The 15,120-nt window shown below is 40.6% G+C and overlaps 2 protein-coding genes across 2 annotated transcripts; both read left to right on the top strand.

Moving 5' to 3' along the window:
* The first annotated feature begins 601 nt into the window (after positions 1-601).
* Positions 602-3,573, top strand: LOC111240161 (major histocompatibility complex class I-related gene protein-like). Its single transcript, XM_022770143.1, has 5 exons — positions 602-650; positions 1,818-2,084; positions 2,478-2,756; positions 2,897-3,187; positions 3,491-3,573. The coding sequence occupies exons 1-5, from the start codon at positions 602-604 to the stop codon at positions 3,571-3,573; spliced, it is 969 nt and encodes a 322-aa protein (XP_022625864.1).
* A 5,987-nt stretch (positions 3,574-9,560) lies between these two features.
* On the top strand, positions 9,561-15,056 carry LOC111240160 (major histocompatibility complex class I-related gene protein-like). The gene is made up of 4 exons (XM_022770142.1): positions 9,561-9,837; positions 11,406-11,672; positions 13,530-13,808; positions 14,722-15,056. The coding sequence occupies exons 1-4, from the start codon at positions 9,561-9,563 to the stop codon at positions 15,054-15,056; spliced, it is 1,158 nt and encodes a 385-aa protein (XP_022625863.1).
* Positions 15,057-15,120: the final 64 nt, after the last annotated feature.

Below are 15,120 nucleotides of genomic sequence, written 5' to 3'. Positions count from 1 at the left end.
ACCAAGTTTCTATAAAGGGAAGCCTGCGACTTTCTGTGAAAACAACAAATACAATAACAATAAATAACTAAGTAAATATATTTATTTGTGCCGAATTAAAATCCAAAAATGCAAAGGAAATACTAACTGGCTAATGAGACTTAATCTCTCTCTAAAGCGTTTAGATCTGCAGCTTCAGGGGCTCGTACCTCCACACAGGAAGCGCCTTGTTTAAATAACTATTAATTATTAAATATCAAATATTTAAACTTATACACTGTATGACAGTAATTTAAAAAAAAAAAACAAAGTTTTCTTAATAGTTATTGCATACCATTAAATTCATAAGTTTTGATGTTAGTGAACAGAGAGTGCTGTGAGCTTGTGTAAGTGACATCAGGTATCAGATATAAGAACATAAAGTCCTATTATTGCACATTCTAACCACATGTAGATGTCCTTGTTTGGTATTTTATGATTTCCTGTAAACTGTCTTCCTGTAGAGGGTATCTATTGATGTGTGGGCGGATCATATCAGTGTGTGTGTGTGTGTGTGTGTGTGTGTGTGTGTGTGTATACATACACCTGAAGTTCATCACCAGATCAGCTCCACTAAGACATGATGAAGACTTTATTTCTGTTGCTCCTCTTCTGTCACGTTGTATCTCCAGGTGAGATCACGTTTTATTTCAACCTTTTGTTGTAACAGCAGCTTGATTTCACATATATTCTAGTTTGTTTTAATATATGACAGCGCTCTTTTTTGGGGGTAAAACTACTTGGATCCCAACTTTTAGACTGAAGTTCTTAGATGAAATGTCTATTTTATCCTTTGACAAAATTACCTGAACTCAATGATTGATCTGTACGGAAGACGATTAGGGCCACATGTGGAAAAAAAATAAAACAAACTAGAATTTAATCAACTCCAAAAACAATTCACACGTGACCTCGTGACTTTTCCTTTTTAGAATTCTGACATTAATCTCAGAATTCTGAGAAAAAAGTCAGAATTGTAAATCCTAAACCTCCTCTGTAGATTTGTGCTGCTAAATCTGTGGCATAAAACTTGAGAACGGCCTTGTTGTTAGATTATCAGCTCTTATACTCAATACTTACTCACAACATGCAGATTTCCACCATGAGTTTCTGTGAAACACTGTTGACAGTATGGTTCTTCTACAGGCCAGATGTGGAGGAAACTTGTGCTGCTGCTCTCACACCAGAACTTCTTTAACAGGCCAATTAAAAATAATAATGAGAGAATGTTTCCTCTGTATTTTTATAACCCAGTGTTTCCAAAACATTTTTTTAAAAATTGAGCTCAATTAATTAAGTGCTAAATTGAGTCCTGTAAATACCATAAAGTGACATTCCAAGGTAAAGTTACTGGAAAGAAGCTTAAAAGCACATGATTAAAATAGAAGCAGGTTTATTACAGTATTTGCACTGAAAAACATATTATTTATATTATTGTAACAAACAATTAGATTAATTTTAACACCTTCGGTTGCAAGTATATTTATCATTTTATTGCTCCTATTTAATTATTTAACTTATTGCATTAGGGCTTCGGTGCAGCTTACGTGACTGTCTCGTCACTTTCCGTTCTTTACTCTCTATTACATGAAGCGCGTTGAATTCTCACAGGAGGAGCTGGTTTCTTATAAACTGGTGAACAAGGTTTGGATGCAGCCAAACATGAAATCGATTTAATCAGTTATCTTTTTAAAAAAAACAAATTAGTACATTTTTAGGTTAAAAAATTGCTTAAGTTGCAGAAATGATTAGCTTTACCAAAGAGGCTTAACTTAACAGAAAACCTGTTTCTGCTGCAGTGACTCACTCCCTGCACTTTCTCCACACTGGCGTGTTTGGAGACCAAAAATGGCCGGAGTTTGTCGGCGTTACGATGGTTGATGGAGTTGAGGTGATTTACTGCGACAGCAACATCAGTCGAGCTGAACCCAAACAGGACTGGATGACAAAAGCCCTGGAGCATGATCCAAACCACATGGACTGGTTCACCGATGAGTGTCACGCTGGTCACCGCTCCTTCAACGCCATGATGAAGACTCTGATGCAGAGGTTCGACCAAACTGGAGGTATATTTACTGTAGGTCTCACTTTTTCCTGCTGAATTATTTCTTCAATCTAGTTTGATACACAGCAAACAGATGTAGACACCTGTCATGAACACAAGCGCGCGCACACACACACACACACACACACACACACACACACTAATGCTTTTTTTTGGAATCCACTATTTACAGTACAGTACAACACAGCGCACTGCACAATTCAAGTATGGTTAGTGTCACATGGAGAGAAAACACAGTCTGCACCACACAGACAGGTTACCTGTTAGAGCTGAGATCAAACAGAGGTTTGCTCACTGTCAAGCTTTTTTAAATGTTGTAATGTTGTAAAAAGAATACAATCAAATCATATACTGTACAGTGTATGTAATAACATATTATCTGTCTCTGTCTCAGGTGTCCACATTTACCAGAGGATGTTTGGCTGTGAATTGGACGATGAGACTGAAGAAGTTAATGGTTATAATCAGTTCGGTTATGATGGAGAAGATTTCATAGTATTTGATGTAAAGACAGAGACGTGGATCGCTCCAACACCACAGGCTGTCGATACTAAACAGGAGTGGGACACTGACAAAGCTGCGTTAGCTCACATTAAGAACCTCCTCACCCAGCTCTGTCCTGAAAGGCTGAAGATGTTCGTGAACTCTGGGAAGAGCTCTCTGCTGAGAACAGGTAATCCATGGTCTGCTGCAGTTTTACAACAGCATGTTTGTTTGAATGTCATTTAACATTACAGCGAATATGAAGTAAAATATAGTCTCTCTCCCTCTCTCTCTCTCCCTCTCTCTCTCTCTCTCTCTCTCTCCCTCCAGAGCTTCCCTCAGTGTCTCTCCTCCAGAAGACTCCCTCCTCTCCAGTCAGCTGCCACGCTACAGGTTTCTACCCTCACAGAGCTGTGATGTTCTGGAGGAAAGATGGAGAGGAGCTTCATGAGGACGTGGACCAAGGAGAGATCCTCCCCAACCATGATGAAACCTTCCAGATGAGAGTTGATCTTTCATCAGTCACACCTGAAGACTGGAGGAGGTACGACTGTGTGTTTCAGCTCTCTGGAGTGAAGGAGGACGTCGTCACCAGACTGGACAAAGCAGAGATCAGGACCAACTGGGGAAATATTGGGATTAGAAAAGATGAAGGTGGTCAACAGATTCTAAACTCAACCATTTCAGGTAAAGCTGGAATCAGACATAACAGAGGTGGGAAACACACATGTAGTTTATTTCACCTGATTTTCTGCACATGCGTTTTGTGTTTGTTGTGCTGATGCGACCACTTGTCTCTTTTTTAGTTTGGGTTTGTTTTACATCTTTGACATTTATCAATTGCCACAGAATTCATTGATTAAGCAGCTGCTTTGGTTATTGTTATATGAAATAATTGTATGCAATGAGACTTGATGATGAAGGATGAAACAGCAACAACAATATTGAATATCACAATATTTACTGGCATATGCAATGTTTTTCATAATATTGAGAGAAGAAAATGAAGGTAAGAGTGAAGATTAGAGGGTGGGTGGAGGCCAGGGTTTTTTTATTCCTGTTTATGGTTCTAGGATTATCTGAAATTTTTAATTGAACGTTAGTCATTAACAACACAAAGAACAAGAACTTGCTGAGAAATAGGTGTGTATAGTGTCACCACTGTGGCCCACTACGTTTTATGCACTTACTCTTTCATTTTAACCTAAACATTATTTTTTAATTCATTCTTCAGCCAATTTTTCAAGACTTTCCAGAAGTTTAATCTTATTCCTGCCCTTTTATCAGAGAAAAGTAATCGGGATGACAGGGAAATGAGCATGACATGACAGAAAAGTTCAAAGGTTCCAGGTCATGTTGACTTCCACCCTTGTGATTTGTAATATCTGAGAGCCTCTTCAACGGAATATTCTCAAAATTTGGCACATATCTCACTAGGGACTCTGGATTTGGGGTCAAAAGGTCACAGTGACCTGTGAAAACACTTTTTAACCATAACTCAAGACTTCACACATCAATTATTTGACAATTTCACACAAATTGTTCATACTTATTATTTAAGACTTACTGGATATAAAACAGATGTAACTCTCTGAAATCTTAGCGTCTTGAGGATGGCTGAAGGGATATTCCATTACTCCGAGGAGTGATTCTATTTTTTGTAGTTATATTCGAGTGATTCGTGTTGACCCAGGGATATGATTGACAGCACCTGCTAACTCTGACTGCGTTACCACTGGAAACCACTTTCAGAAACACACCGCATGTGGACATAGCATGCAGCACTGCAATGGTGAAGAGATTTGTTTGGTTGCCAGTTCCTCCTTTTTCAGAGTTCCTGTCTGCGGCTCTCATTGTACGGGATCAATAGTCGGGGTGTTGCGCAACTTGCTGTCTCCATTTACCTAACTCCTGCGCCCAATCTCTGCTGAATTCTTCCCATCTCGTCTCACAAGTAGGAACAGATGAACTGGGTGGAGGCAAACAGTGTCCCCCCCCCAGCTACCTGTGATATAACTGGCTAGCTCAGATGCGACTCACAATTATGTGAGTGTATAGAAGCTCTCCCTGGTACTCTTCGTCTGTAATTCAGGCGTCTCTCAGCAGCGCAATAGACTCAATAATATAACCCTCCTGGCTTCTCCGTAGCCGCAATAAAATGTGACAGATCATAGAAGGCATTCTCCGTGGTATATATATATATATATAAATATAATGTCGATACATTTGAACAGCCGAGAATCGCACAGCGGTCGGAGGGTTCAGGGGACGCGGACTTGCGGGCATACTCCACTAACTCTCTCCTAATGAATGGTTCCTGACCACGTTCTCTGTATTGGTTACAGTCTCTGACCATCACGGCTCGCACACGTCATTCATGAAAATTTCTGCCATTTTTAAAAAACCTCAGCTGTTCAGATTAAACACTGGTTCACTAACTCATCTCTTTCTCTTGAGTGGGAGTTTACTCGGTGAAGCAGAAGAGAATGGAAGCTCGTTCCTCTCTTGCTATCACCGGTGCCTCATGGTTTACTTTTTCAGATATTCCACTAAAGTCAAGAGTGTTTCGTCTTGTAGAAAGGCAGCTGCTAGTGTAGCTAGACGGGACAAGGACTACAGAGCTTGTGTTAGAAATAATTGTCGCCACAGAACCGCTCCCAAATCCTTCCATTGACAATTGATTTGGGATAGGTCACATCTTCTCTAGATTGCAAAAGAGTGCGCGATTTATTATTTGTATACCAAAGTCAAAATTCAAACGGTCAATAAAACTCGACTGTGAGTGCTGGAAGGTGCTATATATCCACATATAGGGCCCAGAACTATCGCACTTGGAGTGCTCTCTGCACCATGAGTGACTTAACATATCGCGAACGCGCTCTATGATCCATATACTAGGGCCATCAGGGGTGCAAGTAAGATAACTAAATAAAAAAATACGAGTACACAGAACCATGCAGGCGGCAAGAGGTCGAAAGCGTCGCTCTCATACAGGATTCCAGATCTGGGCACCTACGCGCTCTCATCGCTCCCTGTGTATGTTCGCTGTTCTACTTCAAGGGGAAGGGTAAGTGTTGGATGAATATCATAGTGGCCTTCGGAAGCCACCTGGCCCCAGGGTGTCTGATCCTACCATTACCCAAGCTCATCACTGGCTCTTGGAAGCCTATCCTCGTGGCGACAGATTATATCATGCATCGAAGCATATCCTGCATTTCCCCCGGGCACTCGGGAAACAACAGGCGGGTTGTTGCTGTGTCACGTCATAGCACTGCTAAATGACACTTTGATCCGCGAATGCGATAGAGCTCTCTCAACCAGCTAGCAAACATATTCATCAAATATAGCGATATCCTCTTCGTGAGTGGTGTTTGTTCATAATCATTGAAGGTGCGAGAGGTAATAATATAAAATTCCAAACTCAGATACAAGATGTAATTAGCTCTTCTCTCAGGCTGCAAATATGCATGGTGGGTTGATCTGTGTACCTAGATATGAAGTTGCAGAACAGTTTATGGGTCCAAGCGTGATGTTTGTGTCATTCATATCGATATGGGGGACATGTCTGCTCGTCTCTAATTGCAATTATAAAGACAGCACTTACGAGTCTCTCTCAAATTTGAATATCCTGCTCCTCCTCTCTCTGTAAGAGCATGACTCTTAAATTGCCAATCAGTTTGATTGAAAATCTTGGGATTGTGAGTGTTCAAGTTTGTCCCTATTTTTTTTACACTTAAACATTCTAAAGTGTTGCGCACACATGATGTGTTTGAGAGGTGCTATATTAAATACCTCATGCATCATATTGAGCAATGTTGCATCTGAGTGATGCTTTGGTCAGTCAAAACACTCGCACGCTCTCTATGGCTGCCAAAATGAAATGAGAAGTAGGAACTTTCACTTCTTGCTTCTTTTGTTCCGTCTCTCTCTGCGCCATACTCAAAAACCAACGTATTGTTTTATACCTTAAAACTGCTATGCACATTACTAAAGAACAATGCGTGCACATGGTATCAGCAAAGGGACGTCTGTTATATTCTGGAGTTCTATCATTAATTAGATAAAGCAAGTTAAGAAACCAATGTGGCAATGAGCATAATAAAGTATAGGATTTTCCAGGTTCCAGTCGAGATCATTTACTGTGATAAATTATATTTCTTTCTGGACTTTTAAGATTGTAGCTTCAGTGGTTTTAAGTGTCCGTGGAGAAGAACAAGCTTTCTATAAAAGGAAGCCTGCACTTTCTGTGACAACAACAAAATACAATAATAACTAAATAACTAAGTAAATCATATTTCATTCTCGTGCCAAATATAAAAATCCAACAATTTGCCAAAGGAGAGATATAACTGCCGCTAATGAGACTTAATCTCTCTCTAAACGTTTGAGATACTGCAGCTTCAGGGGCTTCGTACCTCCACACAGGCAGCAGGGTAAGCTCCTTGTTTTAATATAAACTATTAATTTATTAAATATCAAATATTTAAAATTATATACTGTATGACCAGTAATTTAAAAAAAAATGTTTTCTTTAAAGTTATTGCATACCATTTAAATTCATAAGTTTTATGTAAGTGAACCGAGAGTGCTGTCTTCTGAGCTTGGTTTTTATAGGTAAAACACAAGAAACTTGCTTGAGAAAATGGAACCAAACCTCAGTGAATAGCTCCCAAGCGTAACATCCTAAATCCTATAACTTTAATTCAGCTATTACGACTATTGGCCAGTGATAGATAACATGTCTTTGGGGGTCATCAGGTGGGAACCTTCCTTCCACCGAGTGGTTTCGTCTAGTTGCGTCACCGACACCTCCAGGAGGCTAGGGACAGTGATCACTGGCGGTTCCCATGAAGTCACTCCCTAATGGCCAGCCATCACTGGCTGCGTGACCACAGTTATTTTCTCCTTTTACCTGCCTATGTAGCCACAAATACAACATCAATCACACTAGGACAAAAACCACACCGCCAGGATTCAGAAACAAACTCCCTAAAAACAGTTCTGTTTCTTGTGTTTAGGACTGGATGTTTTTTTCTCTATTTTTCTTTTTCCAGAAAGTGGCCGGCCAATTTGAATGAGGGGGAGGTAGAGTTGAGGGAGAGGGCCTGTTGGCTAAACTTCCCCGCCGGAGTTAGGGGCTGTGCTCTACCTCCCCCTACTCCCCACTCTCCAAAGACCCAATTACACAAACTCACCTACAAACTCACCTTAAAACCAAAAACCAACTCATAGGACAGTCAAAGACACACTACCAAACCCAATTCAAAAACAATAAAAAACAAACAATTTACAGGCCAACTTTCACCTGGACTAACCACATGGTCTCAACAGAGGCTCACACAGGCCACCACCCACTCACTTAGTAAATAAAACACTTCCTTCTTCCTGGATTTTCTTCCTTGCTTCTCCATCAGAGTCTGTCTAGATTCACTAAGTGCTCCCCCTGCTGGGCCCCCAGTACCCATTACTTCTTCTCATTCCTACATTCCACTGAGCTGGAATCTTACTGCCTCATCTGACATGTCATACATTGTTCCTCACACTCTTGTCCACTCACTCCTAACTCCCTCACCAAAGAGACGAACAGGACCTTGCTATAAAATGCCTCTAACACCTACTTCACTGGACAATTCCTAACTTTCCATCCTCGCTGCTCTCTTCTGCCCCTAACTCTGACATACCTGAGCTTTTTCCTTTTCATTATTGCTTTCTTTCAACTGAAGCCTCCCACGGAACAGTCAGCTCTATTGAAAATATACTTTCGTTTTTCTACTCCTAGACCACAAAAGACTATGTCAGCCTTAACTTTGTACTGGCTTATTTCCTGGGGAACAACAAGCGTTTCCTCCTAAATCTACCTGCATTTCCCAATCACCAAGGCATCCTCTAAGCTGCTTGCCTCCTTGCTGTTCTTACTAACTTTCTCTCCCTCTTGAAACCCAAAACTTGAGTTGCAACTTCTTTATTGTTTTAGGACCCTCCCCTAAATTTTGCTGCCTCCGTTGGTCTTCATTTCCTGAGCCTAAGCTTTTTAAAACCTGGTTATGTTCGCACTATACCGGCTTGCAACAGAAACTAACCTAAGCCTGACAAAATGTGCTTTAGAGTTGCAGTTACCTGAAAACACAATGAACATAGGCTGTTGAGCTTGTGTAAGGTGACATCAGTATCCCAGACTATAAGAACATAAAGTCTCTATTATTTGCACAATTCTAACCACATATAGATGTCCTTGGTTTGGTATTTTATGATTTCCTGTAAACTGTCTTCCTGTAGAGGGTATCTATTGATGTGTGGGCGATCATATCATTAGTGTGTGTGTGTGTGTGTGTGTGTGTGTGTGTGTGGTGTGTGTGTGTGTGTGTGTGTTGTGTGTGTTATCAATCACCTGAAGTTCATCACCAGATCAGCTTCCACTAAGACATGATGAAGCTTTATTTCTGTTGCTCCTTTCTGTCACGTGTACTCACGGTTTGAGATACACGTTTTATTTCAACTTCCTTTTGTAACAGCAGCTTGATTTCACATATATTCTAGTTTGTTTAATATATGACAGCGCTCTTTTTTGGGGTAAAAACTACTTGGATCCAACTTTTAGACTGAAGTTCTTTAAGATGAAAGTCTTTTTTATCCTTTGACAAAATTACCTGAACCAATGATTGATCTGTACGGAAGACGATTTAGGGCCACATTGTGGAAAAAAATAAAACAAACTAGAATTTAATCAACTCCAAAAACAATTCACACGTGACCTCGTGACTTTTCCTTTTTAGAATTTCTGACATTAATCTCAGAATTCTGAGAAAAAAGTCAGAATTGTAAATCCTAAACCTCCTCTGTAGATTTGTGCTGCTAAATCTGTGGCATAAAACTTCGTAGAAACGGCCTTGTTGCGTTTAGATCTCCAGAGCTTCCCTCAGTGTCTCTCCTCCAGAAGACTCCCTCCTCTCCAGTCAGCTGCCACGCTACAGGTTTCTTCCCTCACAGAGCTGTGATGTTCTGGAGGAAAGATGGAGAGGAGCTTCATGAGGACGTGGACCAAGGAGAGATCCTCCCCAACCCTGATGGAAGCTTCCAGATGAGAGTTGACCTGAACATTTCATCAGTCACACCTGAAGACTGGAGGAGGTACGACTGTGTGTTTCAGCTCTCTGGAGTGAGGGAGGACGTCGTCACCAGACTGGACAAAGCAGAGATCAGGACCAACTGGGGAAATATTGGGATTAGAAAGGATGAAGGTGGTCAACAGATTCTAAACTCAACCATTTCAGGTAAAGCTGGAATCAGACATAACAGAGGTGGGAAACACACATGTAGTTTATTTCACCTGATTTTCTGCACATGCGTTTTGTGTTTGTTGTGCTGATGCGACCACTTGTCTCTTTTTTAGTTTGGGTTTGTTTTACATCTTTGACATTTATCAATTGCCACAGAATTCATTGATTAAGCAGCTGCTTTGGTTATTGTTATATGAAATAATGGGATGTACTGAAGGTATGTGGTGAGAGGAAGGAGTTAGGTAAGTTGGGGTACCCTGTACATCTCAACATGCCGTTTTCCTTTGTCTAGAAACATTAGGTTAGTGGTGGGTGCCACCCGCTGTATTGTTTTGGAGGCTCTTGTCTTAGATTAGGGAGATAGGTTTTCTTTTGTGTGTTTTTGTTTCAGTAGACGAAGATAGCTTAGGCCTCATTTTGTTTTATTGGGTTCATTTCATTGGCACACCACCTTTGTCCCTTCCTCCCCCACATTGGACTTCCTTGTTGAGACCTTCAGGGTGCAATAAACTACCTTCTAGTACTCATTGACTCAGTTTAATTCTTGATTTGTCACGTTACGGTTCCTGTCACCCCTAGACTCCAACTAAGGGACGTAACAGTGAGGTACAAATGAGCCAGACCAGAACATTAGAAAATCACTGTCAGGAAAACGACTGCTGCTGTGCTGCAGACATTATTGTCTTTGTAAAACATTGTGTGTTTACTGATTTTAATAATTGCGTGGTGGTAAAAAAAAAAAAAAAGCTTACCATTATTATTATAATAAGCTCTTTTGGACTTTAGCAGCAGACAAGCTGAGACACAGAGTTTCCGTGAAGCAGGAAGGAACAGGGAACAGAGGATAGTCAGAGTGAAGCCCTCGTTCACCTGCAGGGAGTCACTCAGGTGAACACACCTTAAGAATTCACAGAATTTAACAACCAGGAAACATCTTTGAAATAAACAAAGTAAAACCAACTGACTTCAGCTGTGTCTGTGTGAACAAGATGGAGAAGCTCATGATACTGCTGCTCTTCTGCCACGAAGCGTCTACAGGTCAGATCAATACATGTGTATATATGTATATATATATATATAAAATAACTGTTATATAACTTGTTCTATAATTGTTGCTCACCTTTATCAAATAATTTTTTTTATGACCATTTTAAAAACATGCTAAGAGATTGTAATTTTCGGAATGAGGTCATATTATGGGGGATTTCAGTATCAGCTGGAAGGATAAACCTCAGACTCTAACTCTGATCTCTCTCAGGTGATTAAAGGACGCACTGATTGTTCTTAAGTCTAAAATCTTAAAATCTTTTAACATGATTATCAGACTGTCTCATCACAATCTGATGCTGGTGGTTTAAACTTTTCAAATTTCAGGAACATCATTGTAAGGTGTTCGCATAACACGGGACTATAATGTCTTATTCTTGTTTTTTCGGCTCATTGTGATTGATCAAACGTAAAAAATCTCTTTGTGTTCAGGGAAGTGAAAACTAGTAAATACTAAAATAATGTTTGAATAAAATAAAACAACTCAAATCCATTAAATCCTCTTTGTTTTACAGTCAAACACTCGTTGAAGTTTCACGCCATGATTTCTTCTGGAAATCCAAACATCCCTGATTATATGGCTGCAGCAAACTTTGAGGAAGTTGAGATGGCGTACTATGACAGCAACATGAAAACACCAGAACCCAGACATGCCTTGATGAGAATATTAATACAGAATAATCAACAAGACTGGGAAGGGATGTCTGAGGGTTACATTAACTATGAGCAGCTCCTCAGAGTGCAAACAGACAGTTTCAAGCAGCACTCAAACCAAACTGGAGGTATGTTTCTGACAAGATGTTTATTTCTTTTTCCACTTGATTAGAACAGAATTACTCTGCTGAGTTGGTCAGTAATGACTCTGCTGCAGAAACCTGTGTATGACAACAGCGTTACAACACACGGATGAGTAGATGAACATTACTATGCACTGTTTGCTTTTCTGCTGCTGGTTGGTGCATTCATGCAACAATCACCTCATTAGTTAAAAAAAAGTGATATGGAGAAACACCCCTCATTCTGACCTGGAGTATTCAAACATTCAGTTTTATTTGTAAAGCGCCAAGACCATAATTTATTATAGACATTAGCAAACACTTGGCGACAGGAGGGAGGAAGGATCCCTACTGCTCACCTTGTAGTCACAAAGGATAAACAGCCTAAATCTGATGCTATTTTGTTGTGTTATGTATTTGTAACACCACATATTCCAGTAACTCAGATTCACAATCTTCTCCCAGGACTCTTGTCCCAGTCACGCTGACATGAGCTCAATTACTAATCATAGTAATTAACTATTCTCAGTTCACTAATGCTTTCCAAAGAATACATGAGGTACATGCTGAAATACTAAAAATACTTGAGATGACTTTTTGCCACAACATAACAAGCAAACAATGTAAAGCTCCTGTAAAACTGCATCAGTGTGACTACTGGATTTTACTTTGATGTAACTGACAGCTGTGGAGTCTTTGCAGCCAAAGGTTTGCTGAGATGTCTGCAGTTCTTTTCACTGAGACTGAGTCTGACTGAGTCAGAGGCCGACGTGAAAGGTTGTTGCCTCTCGGGTAATTACACTTTAAAGGACATGATGTGAACATGAAAATTGTGAGATTGAGATGTAGATAAAATTAAAAGACAGAGAACAGAGAAGTACAAAACTAACATTTTTTGTTTATCTTCATCTGTGCAGCTCTCAGAGCACGAGGAGAAAATTACTGAGGCTGTGCTGCAGTCATTATGGTTTTTGTAAAGCAATGTGTATTCACTGATTTATGCTTTATAAACATTTTTTTACTTTATTAACATGTTAATAGGGGCGGCACGGTGGTAAAGTGGTTAGCGCTGCCGCCTCACAGCAAGAAGGTTCCGGGTTCGAGTCCCGGCTCGGACACGGGGTCTTTCTGTGTGGAGTTTGCATGTTCTCCCCGTGCTTGTGTGGGTTCTCTCCGGGTACTCCGGCTTCCTCCCACAGTTCAAAGACATGCAAATGGGGATTAGGCTGATTGGTTACTCCAAATTGACCATAGGTGTGAATGTGAGAGTGGATGGTTGTTTGTCTCTGTGTGTTTGCCCTGTGATGGACTGGCGACCTGTCCAGGGTGTACCCCGCCTCTCGCCCGAAAGGATGCTGGGATAGGCTCCAGCCGCCCCGCGACCCTACTAGAGGATAAGCGGTAGACAATGAATGAATGAATGAACATGTTAATAGCTGCATAAATGTCTGAACAAAAGAGAAGCATGAGTGGAGTTATTTCACATGCAGGTGACTATGTAATTATTAGCATAGTAAAATGAAATACCCCTTGAGGGATTTGTGATACTGGAATATACAACACCTTGTCTTGACCCTAACTGCTGCTCTCTAAACTTGATGCCTCGTCTAAAATGATGTCAGGGTGACATTGCGTCAGAGTTGTAGTGAAATGGTAAATCAGTCTGATCAGGAGACAATGACAGTTCGTCTCTTCAGTAATGATGTCACATCAACTGCTACGGAAGAGGATTAGGGACACAACTCTGAGGAAAAAAGTCAGAGTTGGACTTTCACATGTGGCGCTGATCCTCTTCCATAAACTGCAGCTGAGTGCAGCTGAACTCACTCTGGTTTACTCTCTGTCTCTGTCTCTGTCTCTCAGGTGTTCACATCATCCAGCAGATGTTGGGCTGTGATTGGGATGATGAGACTGAAAAGGTTATAGGTTATAATCAATATGGTTATAATGGGGAAGACTTCCTCACATTTGACCTGGAGACAGAGACGTGGATCGCGGCAAACCCCCAGGCTGACACCACTAAACAGGAGTGGGATGGAAATACAGCTAATAATCAGTATTGGAAGAACATCGTCATCAACGTTTATCCTTTCTGGCTGAAGAAGTATTTGATCTATGCAAGTGGTTTTCTGGATAGACCAGGTAGAGTCACGTGACCTGAAATGTCTCTTTACAGTGTATATGACCGTGTTTCCACTTTTACTCTCACTGTCGTTCATTCACGTCTTTGTCTTTACTCTCTCTCTCTGTCTCACTCTTACTCGCTCTATTAACATCTCTAACTCATAGTGCGTCAGACTGGGATGGTAATATGAATGGAAATAATAAATGAAGCTGGGTTCAGTTATGCATTTACAGATGATTATCCTGAATCATATAAATATCTTTGTACGTGAAAGAATGTGTGGGCAAGAAGCAAGTGAAAATAATGATAATAAAGTGTTTATGTTTGTAATACTCATGTCAGCCTCAACAGGATATGATTTGTGTTTGTCCACATGTAACTTTGTCTGGCAGGACTGTGGGTTTTTTTTGTTACCACCATAAACGGACATTCACTCTTCAATCATGACCAGTGGTGAAATGTAACAAAGTACATTTACTCATGTTCTGTTCTTCACTACGGTTTTAATATAGTTGAGTAGTATGATTGAGTATATACCCACTTTATACTTCTACTCCACCACAGTTCTGGGGGAAAGGTTGTACTTTTCACTCAACTACATTTATGGGACAGATTGAAGTCACAGTTATTTTTTCTTCTTCTCCCTCCATTCATCATCTCAAGACCGACCCAAATTTACCCTGAGACCCTGTAGAGGTGGTCCAACCCTCAGGTTGAGAACCACTACAGAGGATGCAGGATTTTTATTTATAATGGAATATTTTTTTTATTGTTATTAAGTATAGCATTAATATAGTACAGCATCTAACTAATAATTCAGTTAACCCCTGTATTATCATCATGAGTGAGACTTTGGCTCCCCCTGGTGGTGGAGGTAAACTGCATCATGTGCACTTGAACTGATGCACAGGATATGTTCACTGTCTCCAGAGCTTCCCTCAGTGTCTCTCCTCCAGAAGACTCCCTCCTCTCCAGTCAGCTGCCACGCTACAGGTTTCTTCCCTCACAGAGCTGTGATGTTCTGGAGGAAAGATGGAGAGGAGCTTCATGAGGACGTGGACCAAGGAGAGACCCTCCCCAACCATGATGGAAGCTTCCAGATGAGAGTTGACCTGGACATTTCATCAGTCACACCTGAAGACTGGAGGAGGTACGACTGTGTGTTTCAGCTCTTTGGAGTGAAGGAGGACATCGTCACCAAACTGGACAAAGCAGTGATCAGGACCAATGAAGGTAAGAGTGAGATCAGAGGTGATGGAGATTGAAAATACACACTTCTTTCTTTCTTTCTTTCTTTCTTTCTTTCTTTCTTTCTTTCTTTCTTTCTTT

Source organism: Seriola dumerili, unplaced genomic scaffold (assembly GCF_002260705.1).
Source record: "Seriola dumerili isolate Sdu_G_001 unplaced genomic scaffold, Sdu_1.0 BDQW01016195.1, whole genome shotgun sequence".
NCBI lineage: Eukaryota > Metazoa > Chordata > Actinopteri > Carangiformes > Carangidae > Seriola > Seriola dumerili.
The sequence above is the reverse complement of the archived record's forward strand: the minus strand, read 5'-3'. Positions and strand labels throughout refer to the sequence as shown.

What these genes read in the sequence shown, in the direction of transcription:
- LOC111240161 (XM_022770143.1), top strand. Translation starts at nt 602, where the DNA reads ATGAAGACTTTATTTCTGTTGCTCCTCTTCTGTCACGTTGTATCTCCA. An exon ending in CTGTCACGTTGTATCTCCAG is followed by an intron (nt 651 to 1,817) that starts GTGAGATCACGT and finishes TTTCTGCTGCAG; the next exon opens with TGACTCACTCCCTGCACTTT. An exon ending in GAGCTCTCTGCTGAGAACAG is followed by an intron (nt 2,757 to 2,896) that starts GTAATCCATGGT and finishes CTCTCCCTCCAG; the next exon opens with AGCTTCCCTCAGTGTCTCTC.
- LOC111240160 (XM_022770142.1), top strand. Translation starts at nt 9,561, where the DNA reads ATGTTCTGGAGGAAAGATGGAGAGGAGCTTCATGAGGACGTGGACCAA. An exon ending in GCACTCAAACCAAACTGGAG is followed by an intron (nt 11,673 to 13,529) that starts GTATGTTTCTGA and finishes TCTGTCTCTCAG; the next exon opens with GTGTTCACATCATCCAGCAG. An exon ending in TGGTTTTCTGGATAGACCAG is followed by an intron (nt 13,809 to 14,721) that starts GTAGAGTCACGT and finishes CACTGTCTCCAG; the next exon opens with AGCTTCCCTCAGTGTCTCTC.